The sequence below is a fragment of the Populus nigra genome, chromosome 6 (genome assembly GCF_951802175.1).
Source record: "Populus nigra chromosome 6, ddPopNigr1.1, whole genome shotgun sequence".
Classification (NCBI taxonomy): domain Eukaryota; kingdom Viridiplantae; phylum Streptophyta; class Magnoliopsida; order Malpighiales; family Salicaceae; genus Populus; species Populus nigra.
Genome location: NC_084857.1, coordinates 926,821 through 944,674, shown reverse-complemented (window position 1 = coordinate 944,674; position 17,854 = coordinate 926,821). Strand labels below are relative to the sequence as shown.

The 17,854-nt window shown below is 36.2% G+C and overlaps 3 protein-coding genes across 6 annotated transcripts; all 3 read right to left on the bottom strand.

The window, feature by feature from the left end:
* Positions 1 to 1,006: 1,006 nt before the first annotated feature.
* Positions 1,007 to 2,023, bottom strand: LOC133695628 (germin-like protein subfamily 3 member 2). Its single transcript, XM_062117540.1, has one exon. The coding sequence runs from the start codon at positions 1,940 to 1,942 to the stop codon at positions 1,292 to 1,294; it is 651 nt and encodes a 216-aa protein (XP_061973524.1). The 5' UTR covers positions 1,943 to 2,023; the 3' UTR covers positions 1,007 to 1,291.
* A 7,752-nt stretch (positions 2,024 to 9,775) lies between these two features.
* LOC133697378 (germin-like protein subfamily 3 member 2) lies at positions 9,776 to 11,360 on the bottom strand. Its single transcript, XM_062119866.1, has one exon. The coding sequence runs from the start codon at positions 10,689 to 10,691 to the stop codon at positions 10,059 to 10,061; it is 633 nt and encodes a 210-aa protein (XP_061975850.1). The 5' UTR covers positions 10,692 to 11,360; the 3' UTR covers positions 9,776 to 10,058.
* A 138-nt stretch (positions 11,361 to 11,498) lies between these two features.
* Positions 11,499 to 16,081, bottom strand: LOC133697377 (ACT domain-containing protein ACR12-like). 4 transcript variants are annotated; one of them, XM_062119862.1, is made up of 11 exons: positions 15,808 to 16,081; positions 15,297 to 15,354; positions 14,352 to 14,474; positions 13,838 to 13,888; positions 13,650 to 13,744; positions 13,455 to 13,539; positions 13,234 to 13,293; positions 12,485 to 12,540; positions 12,254 to 12,359; positions 12,078 to 12,146; positions 11,499 to 11,802 (listed from the first exon to the last, which is right to left on the bottom strand). In XM_062119862.1, the coding sequence occupies exons 1-11, from the start codon at positions 15,990 to 15,992 to the stop codon at positions 11,740 to 11,742; spliced, it is 951 nt and encodes a 316-aa protein (XP_061975846.1). In that variant the 5' UTR covers positions 15,993 to 16,081; the 3' UTR covers positions 11,499 to 11,739. The 4 variants fall into 4 exon arrangements, with proteins under 4 accessions (XP_061975846.1, XP_061975847.1, XP_061975848.1 ...); XM_062119863.1 differs by having other exon boundaries at positions 14,352 to 14,462; XM_062119864.1 differs by lacking the exon at positions 13,838 to 13,888 and having other exon boundaries at positions 15,808 to 16,079.
* Positions 16,082 to 17,854: the final 1,773 nt, after the last annotated feature.

Sequence of the window (17,854 nt, the reverse complement as noted above, 5' to 3'; positions counted from 1 at the left end):
AATTACTACTCACACTGTTCTTAGTCTTCACAAGGATAACTGACGTTAATCTGGTGAAATAAGTTCGAACAAAAGCACTTAGACGGGAACAGTACGTTGCTGGAATTTTCCATGAGATTTTAACCTGAAAGTATGAAAACTTCTACTGTGGCAAGTGGTGAATTGCTGCATGGAATGTTAGTTGCAGAATCTGTATTGGCTATGCAGAAGTCTTGGACTGGATGGGGTCAGGAGCTGATGCAAGATATGGATCTGCTGTAACTGGAATGCGTGTATAGCCTAACAAATATATCCATGAATCAATAGACAAGTCCAATCGTAAGAAGAGGCCTAAACATTGTAGATACATAAACTTGATGGACAAGCTCATAAATTTTCTATACGAACAGATGGATCAAATTTGACTTTGCTAGCTTACTCTGTAAAGATCTCTAAAATCAATCCTGGAAGATAATGTTTCATCAATTTTCATTATTTTCTCGTTAAATTTTGACCTTTTGGCTGAATTTCAGATTTTGTGCTATTTTCCCATCTTATTATTTTCTTTTCCTGTAAAGGTCTTTCAGCAATAAAATTATGAATAAAATTCTTTTATCGAGACTTCTTTTTTTAATTCTATAGTTCTTATTCTTAGAAGCCAGCATGGATATATAATTCTTGATAACACCATGCACGGTATATTACTTGGGGTAAGCATCCAACGGAGGACCACATCAGTAGAGTCGGATTCAGCCATGATACTCCTTCCAAACATATATTCTCTCAACGCTTTCATAATAGCTATTAGTTTCAGTGAAGTCTTTTATCCCACAAGGTATCGAACACTGAACATGAATATTTTGTTTAAACTAATTAAGCCTTATGATACACTTGCTAAAATAGATTATCTGTAATCGTTGTTTTGTCCTTAATAGCGTATGGTATTTGTTCTTTAATAGTTATAATACAGCTTTAAGTGACGTTTAGTGGAATTAAACTTAACCGGCACTGTGAACTGACATAACGCTTCAGTAAATTTTGCAATACAGATGATCCATTAAAGCATTCATCAATTGCATTATTACAAGGCTGCTTCGGCGCGATCCACCAGAAACAACAACTTGGAACAGAAACCAAGCTACTAAACTTGATTCTGCTAATACAGCTTAAAACTTTGGACTTGCAAATACTTGCATTCAAATATAGCAATAGAGTCTGCTACAATCCCTTTATTTAATGTTTAAATTACCACTCACATGGTCTCGATCGATCGTCGGCAGGTTGATTGGCAGAAACTTATTGCTTTGATCAGCTAATTAAGGCCAGCTTCAGCCTTTCCACACAAATGTAACTTTCCCCTCACCTTGGAGATGTCCTCCGCACTCAATCCATAAACCTTCGCGAAAAGTTCTTCCTTCACTTCACATCCAAATGCCGCAGTTGGAAACATCGACTTTCCAGGATTTTCGCTGTTATAGATGCCCAGGAGTGTTCCTTGTATTTCTCCAATATTCTTATGGAAGTGCACTAGGCCCCTTGGAATTACAATCACGTCACCCTGTTCAATCACCTTAGCAAAAACTTTTTGCTGTGAATCAACAAACCCTGAATAAAATGTCCCCTCCAGCACACATACAGCCTCTGTTGCTCTTGGATGCGCATGAGGCAAAGCGAAACCACCAACTTCAAAATCAGCACGAGCAAGTGAAACACCTTGAGTTCTTAGTCCTGGAAAGTTGTTTACATTGACAGAAAGTACTGCTTGCCCTGTTTCGCTGAAATTTCCCGTAGAATTTAAACCGGAAAATATGAAATCTTCTACGGTGACAAGTGATGGATTCTTGCATGGGATGTAGGTTTCAGAATCTGTAACGGCTATGCAGTAGTCTTGGACCGGGTCAGGGTCAGAAGCCACAAAGCCAATGAAGAGAATGACAAACAAGATTCTCACCATTAAGGCCATCGTTTGGAGTCCTGCTTTCTTTTTCTTGGATTAGAAGCAAAAGTAGACTTTGATCTGTCGAATGCTCCTTAAATACTAGTATAGCTCTAGCGGTGCAACAGTACCCTGAACAACGTACCTCTATAGTTAATACATGTTTTAACCCTCGTGATTAATTTTGGGATTATTTAATTAATTAGTTTCCATGCATGCATCATAGCGACCAGCCTACATATAAGTTAAATTACAGCTTGCAAATCTTCTGGTTACCTGATATTTTATTTTTTGAATTGTTCGAGAGAGATATTATGTGAATTTCTAAATAGCAGGTCCAAGGCAGGCTGGCCGTTGGATTTTTTAATTAGATTAGAGTTTAGTGTAAACAAATCCAACCAACATGATTGCCTGTGGATAGTTTTTTTTATTATTATTAAATTAGAGCATGTGAAACACTTGAGTTTTTAGAAGGTTGTTCACATCGAGAGTAATGAATGCCAGCCCTGTTTCGCTGAAATTTCCCCAAGAAATATGAAATCTTCTACTGTCACAAGTGATGAATTCTTGCACGGGATGTGTTGGAATTTTTTAAAAATTAAACGTGGCTAACGGTTACATTTGAAATCAAATTTAAGGTGGGTTAAACTTAAGGTTGTTAAAAATGTTTTTTTAACTAGGCATGAAAAATATAATGTAAACTCGGATGGTAAAATTACAAGAAAATTTTTTAAACTAATTATATATTTATAATTCCAGTTAAAATATTAAATTATATTAAAATCTGATAAAGAGTGTCAACAACATTATAATCAATGAGTGATCTAAATAAAATGAGAGTGATAGATAATATGAATCAAGAAGTTAATGACATGAAGAAATAAAATATTTCATAATAAAATTTCTCAATACAAGGGGGATCACTGAATGGTAGGAAGCAAAGAGAAAATTTAGAAGCAGATAAAAACATAATGACTCCACACACTTTTCCATTTACATTAGCAGGTATAAATACAAGATTGAAAGGCTTGAGTTAAGCCTGAAATTCTGTTATTCTATAACTAACTACAAGCTATGAATTGTGAGCTGTACATGATTCAAACATTCAAATTAAACTTGAAGGAGTTGATTCTGTTGGATGAGGATTTTATGGAAGAGCTAATGACTTTCCTTATATGCCCCCGCAAGATGGAGGTACCGTCAGTAACACCAATCTTGGATCTTAAGGTTTGAAAACGGCGGCGTGGGAGAGGCTTCGTGAGTAAGTCTGCAAGCTAGTCTAAAGTATGAACATGATTGACAGTAATGCGACCTTACTGGACAAGATCAAGAACAAAAAGGAGATCGATTTCAATATGTTTCATGCGAGTGTGTTGTACTGGATTTAAGCTGAAGTGAGTTGCACCAATATTATCACAAAAAACTTGGGGAGGATGTTGTAGATGTAGGCCAAGTTCTGTGATTAAGGAGTGAAGCCACACTGTTTCAGAAGTGGTAGCAGCTAATGCTCGAAATTCAGCTTCTATAGAGGAATGGGATACAGCTCTTTGTTTGCGTGCAGACCAAAAAATTGGATTGGAGCCTAGAAAGGTGATAAATGCAGTTGTGGAGGCCCTTGTATCAGTGTTGGCAGCCCAGTCCGCATCAACAAAAGGGTGTAGGGTGAAGGGGTTGTTCTGTTGAATAAGAATCCCATGGAACATTGTTTGCTTGAGATACCTGAGGATTCGTTTCGCTGTAGTCCAATGACACATTGTTGGTTTGTGCATGAATTGGGAAAGCGGATTCACTGCAAAGGCAATGTCAGGTCTAGTCAGGCCAAGATATTGCAGTGCCCCAATAACTCTTCTATTCTCTGTGCTGTCGGCAGGGATTGAACCATCTGTTAAAACAAGTGGAGTGCTGGTTGACATTGGAGTGTGAATGTCTTTGGCCATATCCATGGAAGTTTTAGAGAGTAAATCTCGTATGTACTTGTGTTGTGAAAGGAAGAGGCCATTGGTTGTAGGAATAACTTCAATGCCAAGAAAAAAATATGGAGATGTCCCATGTCTTTAATAGAGAAGGTGTGACTAAGTTTGTTGATGATGCCAGCTACAAATGTGAAGGCATTTCCTGTGATAATAATGTCATCAACGTACACAAGACAATAGCATAGAACACTGTTAGAGGCATAGATGAGTAAAGAAGTGTTCGTAGCTGAGTGAACGAATCCAAACTGCAAAAGAGCATCCCAGAGAGCTTTGTACCACTGGCGGGGTGTTTGTTTCAGTCCATAAATTCTTTTCTTCAGTTTACAAACATAGTCAGGCTTTGATGTATCTTTGAAGCCTGGAGGTTGATGCATAAACACTGTTTCTTCAAGACTTCCATGAAGAAAAGCATTATTAATGTCAAGTTGCCGAAGTGACCAACCATTCATGGCATCAATAGAGAGGATTAAGTGAATTGTTGTTGGTTTGACAACTGGACTGAATGTCTGGGAATAATCAAGGCATTGTTTTTGGTGGAAGCCTTTAGTAACTAGACGAGCTTTGTATCGGCTGATGGTTCCATCAGAGTTTCTTTTCGTTCGAAAGACAAATTTGCAGCCTATAAGATTTGGACTGTCTGCAGGAGGGACAAGTTCCCAAGTTGCATGATTAAATAATGCAATGATTTTTTCAGACATGACATTGTGCCAAAGTGGATTTTTAAGGGCTTGATTGACACATGTTGGTTCAGCTGATTCATGTAATGGATGTGTGGTAGTGGTGTGAAGTTGTTTGGGAACAAAGATGTTGTTCATAGACCGAGTAGTCATGGTATGTTGCCTTTGAGATACAACAGGAGCTGGAATAGTTACCTGAACCGGTGAGACTGTTGTTGTAGTGTCTGAATTCAAGGTAGGGAGAGAGAGCTCTTCTTGAGGGGCGGTAGAGACTGGTGCTAAAGGAACTTGGTTGGCTGGTGTTACAATCTGCGGCAGTGGTGCAGAGAGAATAGGAGCGACAAGTATGGAAGACTCGGAAATGGACTGGTTTATGATGTTCTTCAGAGGATAAACATGTTCATCAAACGTGACATGATATGAGACATATAAACATTGAGTAGGTAAGTGTAAGCAAAGATAGGCACGCTGTGTAGTGGAATAACCAAGAAACACACAGGGGACAAATTTTAGCTGGAACTTATGTGTGTGGTAAGGTTTTAACGAGGGAAAACATAAGCAACCAAATGATCTGAGTTTGAGATAATTTGGAGCTTCTTTGAACAGAGTTTGAAAAGGGGAGCTGTGATGAAGAATAGGAAAAGGCAACCGATTAATTAGATAGGTTGCCGTTGGAAAAGCATAAGACCAAAAATAGAAAGGAAGATTGGCGTGACTGAGAAATGTTTTGCCTGTTTCAACTATGTGCCTATGGCGACGCTCTGAAACACCATTATGTTGAGGAGTGTGTGGAGCTATGGTGTAGGCTGATGCCGTGAAGAGTAAGAAATGGTTGAAGGGCGATAAATTCTCTGTCATTATCAGAGTAGAGATTTTTGATATTAGCATTAAACTGATTTTGAATCATTTTATGAAATTAATGAAAAATGATTTTAACATCAGATTTGTTACGAAGTGGAAAAAACCAAAAATATTTCGTGAAGTGATCAATGAAGATCACGTAATATTTATAACCTTGAATGTTGGTTTGTGGTGATGGTCCCCAAACATCGGTATATATTAAATCAAAAGGAGCAGAACTAGTGAGGCCATGTTTATGAAAAGGCAAGCAATGGGATTTATTGATAGAATAGGAATCACAAACATGAGATATAGAGGAATTGCTGGAAACTGGAAGAGAGAAGGAGGTGATCATTCTGGCCATAACTTTGGAAGAAGGATGGCCTAGGCGCTGATGCCAGCCATTTATTGATGTGCTTTCATGGACCATTGCAATAGGAGTTGAGGCACGGAGATGAGGTAGAGGATAAACACCATTCTCACACGGGCCTTGAAAAAAAATCTTTCTCGTCCTCTGATCTTTGATAAGAAAACAAGTAGGATGAAATTCAAGAAACACATTGTTGTGTTTGGTAAAATGATGGATTGAAATCAAATTTTAGTTGATGATTGGAACACAAAGAGTGTCTTAAATTTGAAAAGTGTGTTTAGGAAAAGGAAGAGTAATAGAACCTGAGTGGGTTATTTTCAGACCTGAACCATCTCCAATGAGCATTTCATCTGTGCCATCATATTCAGAATGTAAGTGCAAATTATATTTCTTGAGAGGTGATGTTATGGGATGCTACATAGTTAATGAGCCGGTGTTGATCTGGACTGGGAGAAGTAGTGGTGCAGTTAGTTGTAGCCTTCCTGGTGTGCAACTGAGGACAACATTTGGCAACATGGCCAAATTAATCACAATATTGGCATTTGGGGGTATATTTTTTATGTCTGAAATAGCGGGGTTGAGATTTGGAATCATATTTATGTGTGGCTGTATTCAGAGATGACCATGGTTGTTGTTTTTTTAAAACGAAGATCCTTACGCTGAGTGCTGTGTGCTGTGACAACCAGGGAAGGAGGATTAATGTCCAAGTGTTTGAGATAAGACTCATGACCTATAAGAAGGTCATGAAGTTCTTCAAACGATATAGAAGACTCGCGGGTACGAATAGGGGCTACCATTTCTCTGTATTCAGGACCTAAGCCATTGAGAACATAGAGAGTAATGTCATCATCAGAGAGAGGGGCATCAATAAGAGCAAGTTCATCTGCAATAGACTTGACAGAATAGAGGAATTATGTGACTGTGTGTGTACCACGCTGAATAAGAGTGAGATCCTCTTTGAGTTGCATAATTCATGTTCTAGAACGACGAGCATAAAGCTTGGTCAGTTTTTTCCAGGCTTGAAAGGATGTTTTGAAAGCGGCTATGAAAGGTATCACAGAATCAGACACCGAAGTGAGGATAGCATTCAAAATTAATTTGTCTTGTCGAAACCAGTGAGTATAAGCAACAGTAAGTGTTGCATCAGGATTCGTGGATGAAGGGCATGTGAGTGTACCATTGATATAACCATATAAGTTGTAGCCGAGAAGGAGTGACTCAAATTATGCATGCCAAGAGGATAATTTGTTGGTGTGAGTCGGGTAGTGATATGCTGGGTAGCGTTAATAGCAACAGGGAAAGGAGTTGAGGTGGCCATTTGCAGAAGCGTAAAAAAAATCAAAGGAAAACTCGTTGGAGAAAAGAGAGCTCTGATACCATAGAGAGAAAATTAAGAAGCAGATAAAAATGTAATGACTCCACACACTTTTCCATTTGCATTAGCAGGTATAAATACAAGATTAAAAGGCTTGAGTTAAGCCTAAAATTCTGCTATTCTATAATCGACTACAAGCTATGAATTGTGAGCTACCTGGTGACAACTTGGTTATTCCCATCACAGCAAATCCTAATGGATCCTTTTTAGGTTGCAAGTTAATGAGCCCCTGAACAATGTCTAATACGCTAGAACAAATTTAAATTAAAAATAATTACTCAACATTAAATAAATAAATAAAACAGTATAATAAAAACAAAACTCTTTTATGTGGCCTGAATCTTCGATTTTCGCATATTCTTAGCAGATTTCAGTCTTGATTTCAAACACTTTGTTCTCCCTCGTCTGGATGAATTACTGGGTCTACCATATATGGTTGGAAATATTGAGATGTCTAGTTTTCAGCCCAACTTGAATCGCAGCAAAATTCCACCTGTAGCTTCAGATATGTCCAAACAGTACACGAAGGTCTAGTTTTACAGATTCGACATGATTCATTTGGTAACTTTGACCATCTGAAATAATATGTTCTCAAACTCCATTTAACCTGAAAATTTACCACAATATAGTTTCATTTCTCTAGTGTTTCCCTGTAAGATTTCAGGTCGATCCAATATACAGTTTGAGAGATATATCCGATATCGCAAAACTAGTTAGCAGACATTTTAAGGCCAAATTTAGATCTAACTTGGTTCATATCATAAATTTAATAAACTCGCTAAATCATACTGATTTTACACGAGTTAAATTTAATTTTATTAATTTTGAAGTTTTTAATCTGATTTTATGCATTATATACATATTTACTCATATATATTTTTCGAGTAAACTCGCGAGCACTCACTTTAAAATTAAAACTGAGGAGAAATTTGAAGTCTTCTACAGTGACAGTGATGAATTCTTGTCTTGCTCGTGGGATGATGGTTGCAGAGTCGTGTTCAGAAGTCTCGGACTGGGTCAGGGTCAGAAGCCAAAATGACAAACAAGATTCTCATCATTAAGGCCATTTCTTGTCGTCCTTCCTTCTTCTTCTTCTTCTTCTTCTTCTTCTTCTTCTTGGATCAGAAGCAAGAGTAGGGTTCCAAGGACTTTCATCTATCGAATGAGTACTCCTTAAGCAGTACAGCTTCCACAGTGCCCAAAATGTACCTCAATATTTAATTCACGAGCAGATGGCACAAAACCATGTGATTTTTGAGGAAATTTGGACCACCTGGCCCATAATTATCGCTTTGATTTCTTGGAACTCCTTCTTGGTCAACACTATTTGTCTTTTCTACTGGTAAGCATGGACAGGTGCGTGATGCATCAACAGAACACAAATAATCAATATTACTTTCCATGTTCGATCCTTTGAAATGTAATCTCAAAGATATTAAACTAATAAAAAAATTAACAAATCACGTGTATTGTTAAGATCGATGTGGAAAATCTTTTCAGGATCTTGTTTTTCTGATAGATATTTTCTAGTTAAAATCGAGATTATATTTTATTTATTAAGAAGATATTTTATATCAATTTGATATATCCATCAGAGTTGATTCTTTTAAATGCTAGTTGGAAAACTTGAATTAAAAAAATAATGCAAACCATCACACTAATCTCATGAATTGTTTTATAATTAATACGCTACTTCAAAAATTAACAACCACCTTACCTTAGATACTAATGAATATCAATTAAAAATTATAGTTTAACTAATCAGGTTCTGAGTTTATTTTTTAAAGATTATTAATTCGAGTTTTATAAATTTTAGGGTCACTAAGACTTACATGATTATTAATATCAAAATCTATAAAATTAATCGAGATACACATAATTTAACCTAGATATTCACTTCAATCTGAAAAAATAAAAAAAAACAAGCTGGCATATCCAAGCCCTCAACCTTTCTCAGTTCTAACACGGAGACAACCTCTGCCGCTCGTGGACGCGAATGAGGCTTATTGACACCACCAACTTAAAGTTCAGCACGGCCAAGTGAAGTACCTTGTGTTTTAGGCCCGGACGGTTGTTCACTTAGACAGGAAAGGTTGCTAGGAATATTTTCCATGAGATTTGAACCCGGAAAATATCAAATCTTCTACCATGGCAAGTGATGGATTACTGCACGGGAGTGGAAAAAAACAAACCAGAACATAAAATGACAAGGTTTAACCTCCAATCTAGCATTTAACTCATCGCAGTTAACCTTTGTCACCATGTAAATAGATCATCATTGATAGAAAATTACTATGGAAACACATTTGAAATTTTTTATCATTGAACAACTTATCTTAGATAGAATATATATATATATATATATAGAATGATAACTATTTTTTTATTACATAACCAGCTACTAGAACCTCTAAAAAATATTTAGAATTTCTATTTATTATAAAATTAAATGACAACTATTTTTATATATTTTTACTTTTTTTTACACGTGACCTCATCTCGGTGTCCACATGCGACATGAACAAGTCTTTGCCCCCTACTCATTGAACTGGATTCGCAACTTTTCATGACAAGCAAGTTTGTTTGATTCAAAAGGGAAGCATCATTAGTTGGCTATCATAAAGGTGGGATGAGATGTGCCAAGAGGCTTTGATTTGATTCATTATGGAAATTAATTAAAACGTAGATCTAAAGATACAACGTTAATCAATTCTTCAACTAGTTTAGTTTATGTATAATCTCTGAGGATCCGCCAAAATTATTTCTACCAATCATTTCGATTCTTAATGTTGTGAAGTTTGAGAGCCCTGCTTGATCAGATCGAAAAAGGAACTACTGGTTTCAACATTACATGTTTTTTCTTAATCCGTTGAACCTAAGATCGAGCAACAGCTAGCCTTCAGTCTTTCTAACACGAAAGAAACTTTTTCCTCACCTTGGAGATGTCCTTGCCCTTCAACCCAAAAGCCTTCTCCAAAAGCTCTTCCTTGATTCCACATCCGAATACCGCAGTAGGAATCTTCATCGATCCAGGATTTTCGCTATTAAAACTGCCCACAATAGTTGCTGGTTTATCTCCAACATTCATCTGGAAGTGTACCAGACCCTTTGGAAACACCATGACCTCACCTTTTTCAAGCACTTTAGCAAAAACTTTGTTCTGCGTGTCGACAAATCCTGAATAAATCTTCCCCTCAAGCACATACGCAACCTCTGTTGCTCTTGGATGGAAATGAGGCACATTGACACCACCAGCTTCAAAATCTGCACGAACAAGTGACATGCCTAGTGTGTTTAGGCCCGGGAAGTTATTCACGTTGACAGGAATCGATGCTAGCCCCGTTTCACTGAATTTTCCATGAGATTTGATCCCAGAAAATATGAAATCCTCTACTGTGGCATCCGATGAGTTCTTGCAGGGGATGTTGGTTGCAGAATCAGTATTGGCTAAGCAGAAGTCACGAACTGGATCGGGATCAGAAGCCAAGGACACATAACCTTGAAGGAGAACGGCAAATAAGACTGCCACCATTAAGGCCATTGCTTATATGTTTTACAGCACTCTTTTCTCTTGGATCAGGAGAAGAAATAGTGTTTGAAGGACTTCAAAGATGGCCTTCACACAATAGAACAGTAAGCAAAATGTACTATACTTGCTACTGTTGAAGACTGAAAACCAAGTATAATATCACTGGTAGAGAATGAGTATTTGCTTGTTCACGTACATAATGGTGTGGATCCACACCTTTGCTTTACAACGAAGTCTGATTGATTGCTAAGGGAAAGAGTACCTAGTTGGCTATCATAAAGAGTGTTTACTTTTGGCTCTTTTTTTTAGGGTTAAATTGGTTAAAGATGAGATGATGAGCTGTTCTAAGGGGCTTAGATTCATTACGGGAAACGTATATCCAAAGACACAACATGACTCCATTCTTCCACTAATCCCTGTGCTGTGCTCCAGCTGCTACATTAAGAAGAAAAAAAAAGTTAATAAAGCCCCACATTACCCGCAATCCTATGCATGTCTTTACCAGGATCTCGGTCTAGAGAACACGCTGTCTTGAACAACAAATCAAGGTCATTAAACCCGGTCTAACCTAAAACTCAGATCATAAATGGATCAGTTAAACTAAACAGTATCTTCTCAAGGTTGGAACAATATCTTTTTTTATCCTCCCACGTGGTTTAATGGTTAATGGGTCACCCAGCCCATCAACCCCGGGTTATTGGTTTTAGATCGACTCGCCGACCCTTGGATCAAACGCTCAAGCCATTTGCGTGCATCTGCATCTGACACAGAATGCTTCTTCCAGAAATATAGAAAGGAGCAAAACAACGAGAGCATGAATTATTGGTTTCAACATTCCATGTTTTTTCTTTCGTAATTGGCTTGATCCCATTTTCCGGGTCGACAATAGCAGGGTTACAAGCATCTTTTCAGAACATCCCAGCTTGCAGTTATGGAACATGATCACATAATATCTTGAAACATACAATTCACAGGTACAAGAAACATGAGCTCAAAGGCGATGTGGTACGAGAAACGTTAAATTGGGTCTACAATCGAGAATGGCGGTTAACCTCTGGTACTAATAACTATCAATATCTGTTTCAGGCCTCCGAAGGTAGTAACGCAAACAGTTCACTAGGACCTGCAGATTCAAAAAAAAAAAGTGAATAAAGTGGTAGACATCATATGAAATTGAAAGTAAACTATGCTTGGGATCTTAAATTAATCTAGCTTTGTAAAGATACAGCATGTTCTTGTACAGATCTAGAAGATGAGCTCATATATTAATTAATTGTAGGATTCACTTTACAACTGTAGGAAAACAGGGAAAGAGAATTCGGAATCTATACATAGACCAAGAAAATGTTGTTTACTCCATAATTATCAAACAACCATTGTTGGAACCCAACTAATTACCTGAGACAGGGAGCTGGTCAATGCTGCCCCTCTGTAGCTGACATGAAATTTGTCTTTGGCAACTAGTCCCTGTGAGATGACAAAGATAAGTTAATTAGAAGAGAATGCAAAACTAAGATTCACCTGATGGTGTGTGTGGCCTCAGGTTGGGGAGAGCGAGTGAGTAAGAGAGAGACCTCTGTATCAATCTCTGCAGATTCGACATCAATATTGACATCAGCAATGATTTTGATTATTTCTACAAGTAATCCAGGTCGATCTGCTGTCTCGATGCAGAGCAAGCTGATTAAAAAAAAAAACTCTCAATTTAATCTGTCCCAAATGGTAGGTTATTAAAGATGAAAATTAAAAGAAGCACATATAACTTGTGAATTAGAATACTAATAAACGTTAAAACAGAAGCAAACCTCCTCTTAGGTCCGTCTTCTTTGACATGCACATGAGTTGTAATATCAACATCAAGCTGCCATAAAGGAAATTGTGAATATAAATTCAAATTTTGTAAAGTCTACTGTAGCACATGCAAGGCATCTACTAATCTAAGAACAGATCTTCACCAAAAAAAACTTGATTTAGATGCTAATGGTGGAGATTCAACAGAATATATACTTCAATCAATGCAATAACCAAACCTGACAGAAGCAAATACACCATATTAATCAATTAAAATAAGAGAAGCGTCTGTACAACATAACTTAATAGCATGCCAACTGCAATCAGAGAGCATAAAGACCCTACAGTTCGATAGCTGAACGGCAATTGAACTTTGCTAGGATATAGTTCAGGGCACACCACAACAGTTACTCAATATGTGGACAAATTATAAATGTCAAAGCAAACAGGTACACAAACCGGAAGCTTCATGCTTCAGTTGGCTCTCCATGACAAAATTTAATAATATTTAGTATATATATGCACCAAATAAAACAATATTAGTGTGTGTGATTGATTTAGCACATGTGCGCAACTGATCTTGTTGCAATGGCAGACAGGCCTCTGTGATGCAAATATCCAAAATATAGAAGATCAGATGAGGATAAAACAAACCAAATCAATCTGACAACAAGTTCATTAAGCTAAAAATAAGCTTTCATGACATCCTGCTCTCAATTATAATGACACGCGCACGCACACAAAGAGACTGGTATAGAAGCACCTTTTTCTCTGGAGCTTTTATTCCAAAAGCCTCACCCATAGCAAGTCGCTCACTAGATTCCTAGCGAGAAGGCAAACAAAGAATAATATATCACCATGAGAAATGTAAAGAAAATATAACAGAAATATCTCTAATATCTACCCACAAAAGGCCAAAAAAAAAGAAAGAAAAGATGAGGAAGAAGAAAGTGATAGACCAGGGTATCAATTCAGCATACATACTGGATGGTACTTCAAAAGATTGTTGATGATGGTAAGTCGAATTCTCTCTAGCATATCAGGATCTTCAACCTTGCGACCAGTGTCCCTGGCATAGCCAAGATCAATCTCTAAATGCTAAGACTTCCAGTAAAACATTAACACAGGGTAATATCTGATCCAAGTACAGGGCCAAAATATATTTAAAAGAAAACTCACAATCGTGTAATGAAAAACTTAGTTTGTTTGACTGGTCCATCAGTGAGAACAGTTCCCTTTGCCACATCCAATCCCAAATGTTTCAGGGCATTCATCTGTCCCATGACAGAACAAAACAAGTTACAAAACCTCCAAATATTTTCAAGCAGCACATCTGATATTAGATGAAGGCAAATGCATATTTTTACTTCTTGAAAATAGCAGTCATATGCAGGCATTTGGAGGTACCCCTGATGGTCCTAAATACACGAGACTAACGTTAAGCAGTGGCTTTGGCTCAATAATCATCAAAGCAATTGGAGCATCTCTGCTTGTTGAATTCTGATATACAATAACTATTTTCAATATATATGAAGATTACACTGCCTCAGAAGCAAGTCCCTTCTGGCATTTCAAGGAAATTGAGCTAAGAGGTTGCTTCTGGGCCGCCTCATCTTCAAAAAAATTCACCCTTCAAGGCGATAACTCCCATCTCATGTATAATAATAAGAAAACTGAAAGATCATTTACATGACACCTTTACAGCCCATCCTCACATGAAAGACAATCAAAAGGCCAACTATGTGATGGTGGTGGGTTTGGGATTAGAGGAGGGCTAATCATCTTCCGTGTAGCCTGCACTTTCATTTTGGTGTTGGCAGTGTTGGGACTAAAAAGATTCAAGACCAAAGAGGACAGAGTCAGTTAAAAAAACTACTTCACCGTATCAATAAGAGCTCCAAGACGATCTCCAAAGCTGAGTTGCACAATTGTTGCATCAGAATCTGAATCTTGATCTATCAGAACTACTGGCATGGGAACTGAATCAGCATCCTGCTCAGATTTCTGAAATTACTGTTAACTTGTAAATTTCACAGCAAATTCTAAAGCCACTTGTGAGCTATTGCATACATTTCTGCTACCGATTATTAACATATGTAAGTCAACTTCTCAGTTCCAAATGTTTCATTCACACACACACACACACACAAGCATGAAAAATCTGATATTGAACTCTATCTACAGCAAGGTCCGAGTGATGAAGAGTTCAATTGGACACTCAAAACTCACAGAAACAATATACTTGAGTTGAAAATACCAAAACCAAAACTCCTGGTTTTGATGAATTGCAGAAACTATTATTAGTCCATGCTTATAAATTTCATCAAATAAAGACCAGGATTAAAAAATTAACCCCCAAGACCAGTAATAACTCAACCTGCAAAACCATGTAAAAATGCCTTTATCGAACTTCTTTTGTGAACCCCGTGGACGAAAACCACCAAGCTAGCAAAACAGTACATAGAGGGAATAGACATCAATATCCCCTAACCGAATCAGAATTTTTCCAATCAGAGAAAAAAATCCAGAAAATCATGACTGCGGTGAGAATTATCAACATTATTTTCACTTTCACCTACAGGAACATTGACCACACAAGACATTTATCACAATAAATTCCACTTGCAGGAACTGTTTCCTTCAACAATTAATCAATCCTATAAACAACATATATGTATGTATCAAATACAATCCTGCTTACATGATGACAATGCTATACTAATTACCCTACTTAGATTCATTCAATAATATCTCAGGGCAATCAACAATAAAATAGATAAAACTACATTCCACGCACGAGATGGCAGGAGGAAAAAAGTAGCTGACCAGTGAGGTTGAACTTGCCGATGCATTCAAATCATTGACCGAAGCATATAAAATGTTCCTGCACAACACTCAATCATCGATAAGCAACGAGAAACACAAATTTCCGATCAGCTAAAAAACAACTTAAAAGATTATCGTATTTTCATGAGTTTAAAAAAAACGCAGAAACGCAGATAAAGAAAGGGAGTAACAGATTGATAACTGAGTCTTTGATATTTATATCTAAATTTATTAGAGTGGAAAAATAGCACAAAAAAACTAAGAAAAATATCCACTGTCGCTTGCTTTCAATTTTTAATTTCTATAAACATAAAAAAAAAACTCCAAACTGCATATTAAAAAAAATCTCAATGTTTCTCGGTAAACAAACAGACCGCTAGAATCAGTATTAAAAAATAATAAAAAACGACGAGAAAAAAATGAAGCTAACAGGAAGTAACAGATTCTCGGAAACCAGTGTCGGTGTATCCAAACAGGGAATACGAGAGAATCGGAGACTTTTTGAGCTTACTTTTTCCTCGAGGAACCGATTACTCCAATTCCAAGCTCGGAAAATTTGTTACGAATCGGAGAGAAAGTGAAAGCGGACCGCTCATGAGGAGAAATGATTAGAGGAGTCGAATTGAAATCTTTAGATCCATGGGGAATTTGAGAGGGTGAAGAAGAAGAAGAGAGGAGACTGTTAGCGAAGGCCATGGAAATAGTTAGAGAGAGAGAGAGAGAGAGATCGTTTTTTTTTTCCCGTATTTGTTATGGCTTATGAGTTATGAGTGTCTGTTGATGATTGCGAGGGGGTTTTTATTTGCAGGAAGAGGAAGGTGAGTGAGGGTGGCGTCAGTTTGGTGGGGCCCATGAGTGGTACGCCAAGTAGGATTGCGCGTGTAATGGGGTAAGCCAAGATATTAGGGGAAACTTCAGTTTCGCACCCTTACATGTAATAACTTTCAATTTCAACCCTTATTTATTAAATTTTTAATTTATTTGTTTTTGCTTTTGCTTTTGATTTTATGTTATTGAGTAGACTTGTCGGGCAACCTAACCTTAATAAACATACTTAGAATGACTAATGAAAATTCTATTTTAGATTTTTTATATATATAAAAAGTTACTTATTTTATAATGTTTGATAGAGTCAACTAGAATATATGAATAACTTGGATAGTAGTCACTTAACATAAATATTTTAAGAGCATGTAAGATATATTTATTAATTATACATTATAAAATGAAAATTGCTTCATATTAATAAAAGATCCTAAATACAAAATAAAAATTATTTAAAATTCTACTTATCAAATATACATAAAAAATATTAAATATTTTAAAAGTTTCTATTTATAATTTTATGGAATACTCCAGTCACCTTGAGTCGGTCGTATAAGAACATTTCAAACACGAGTCAAGACAGAAAAAAAATGGAAAAGTTGCGAGTGGAACTGGAATTTTTGGAATTACCTGCTGTAAGGGTGATTTAAGTTTTTAAATACAAGGGTATAAGTGGAATTTTAAGGAATATATAGGGGCAAAAACAAGTTTACCGAAGATATTATTTTGTTTTGGGCGGCTGATGTAGTGTGGACTCTTGTCTGTGTGACGGTGTGAATAACCGTTGACGATGAGGAGACCAGGATTTCACAAATCAATGGTATCATCAAACGGACGTCAAGATTTGCTGTTTACTACGCGGATGAAATGGTTACGGGTAGATAAAATACCATATTGGATGATTAACAATTTAACATATTTATTTTCATGCATGTTCTAGATTAAAAAAGTCAACGAGTATATTAGAATGAAAATGTGTTTGTATTCGTGGGAAAAATTTATGGTGCGTGATAATACAAGGACGAGAGGAAATAAAATTCAAGATGTCCTTAAAATCATAAAAATATTTTAATTTATAATTTTCTTTTTTTTTTCTTATTTTTATCTTTATCTCTTTATTAAAAATAAACCAAATTGATTAAAATTCAAGAAATAGCTGGTTTGATATTATAACATCAGTTATTTTTTAAAGTGTTTTTTATTTTAAAATACATTGAAGTAATATTTTTTTATTTTATGAAATTTATTATTGACATCAGTATGTCAAAATAATAAAACATCAAAAATATTAATCTGAAACAAAAAATAATAATTTTTTTTTAAATATTTTAAAATGTAAAAATAAAGATGATCAACGGTTGTAATCAATCAAAGTATCAATAACTTTAAAAGTTAGAACATGCAAAGATAACCTGTACAATACCATCCCAGAAAAGTCAAAAACAAAGGTTAGTGATGGTATGTTGGAGGTGTTGTACAGAGTTCATTGCTTTGTTTTTCTTCTTCAATAAATCTCATTTTCTCTTTTCATCGAGGTAGTGTGGAGAGAAACCCATAAAAATATTAAAATGATATTTTTATATATTATTTTAAAAATATTAAATTGATAGTTTTTTAAAATATTTGAAGCTAGTTTTAAAGGTATATCCAGTGAGAGAGGCTGGTAAAGAGCTAAAAATAAAAAACTAATTTTTTTAGTTTTCTTTCCTTGATTTGATAGCTTCAGGTGAATA

Excerpts from the sequence above, each read along its gene's own strand:
- LOC133695628 (XM_062117540.1), bottom strand. The coding sequence starts at position 1,942 with ATGGCCTTAATGGTGAGAATCTTGTTTGTCATTCTCTTCATTGGCTTT.
- LOC133697378 (XM_062119866.1), bottom strand. The coding sequence starts at position 10,691 with ATGGCCTTAATGGTGGCAGTCTTATTTGCCGTTCTCCTTCAAGGTTAT.
- LOC133697377 (XM_062119862.1), bottom strand. The coding sequence starts at position 15,992 with ATGGCCTTCGCTAACAGTCTCCTCTCTTCTTCTTCTTCACCCTCTCAA. Across the intron at positions 14,475-15,296 it reads CGGCAAGTTCAACCTCACTG|AAATCTGAGCAGGATGCTGA; the intron begins GTCAGCTACTTT and ends CAGTAATTTCAG. Across the intron at positions 12,147-12,253 it reads CTGCAGAGATTGATACAGAG|GGACTAGTTGCCAAAGACAA; the intron begins GTCTCTCTCTTA and ends GTCATCTCACAG.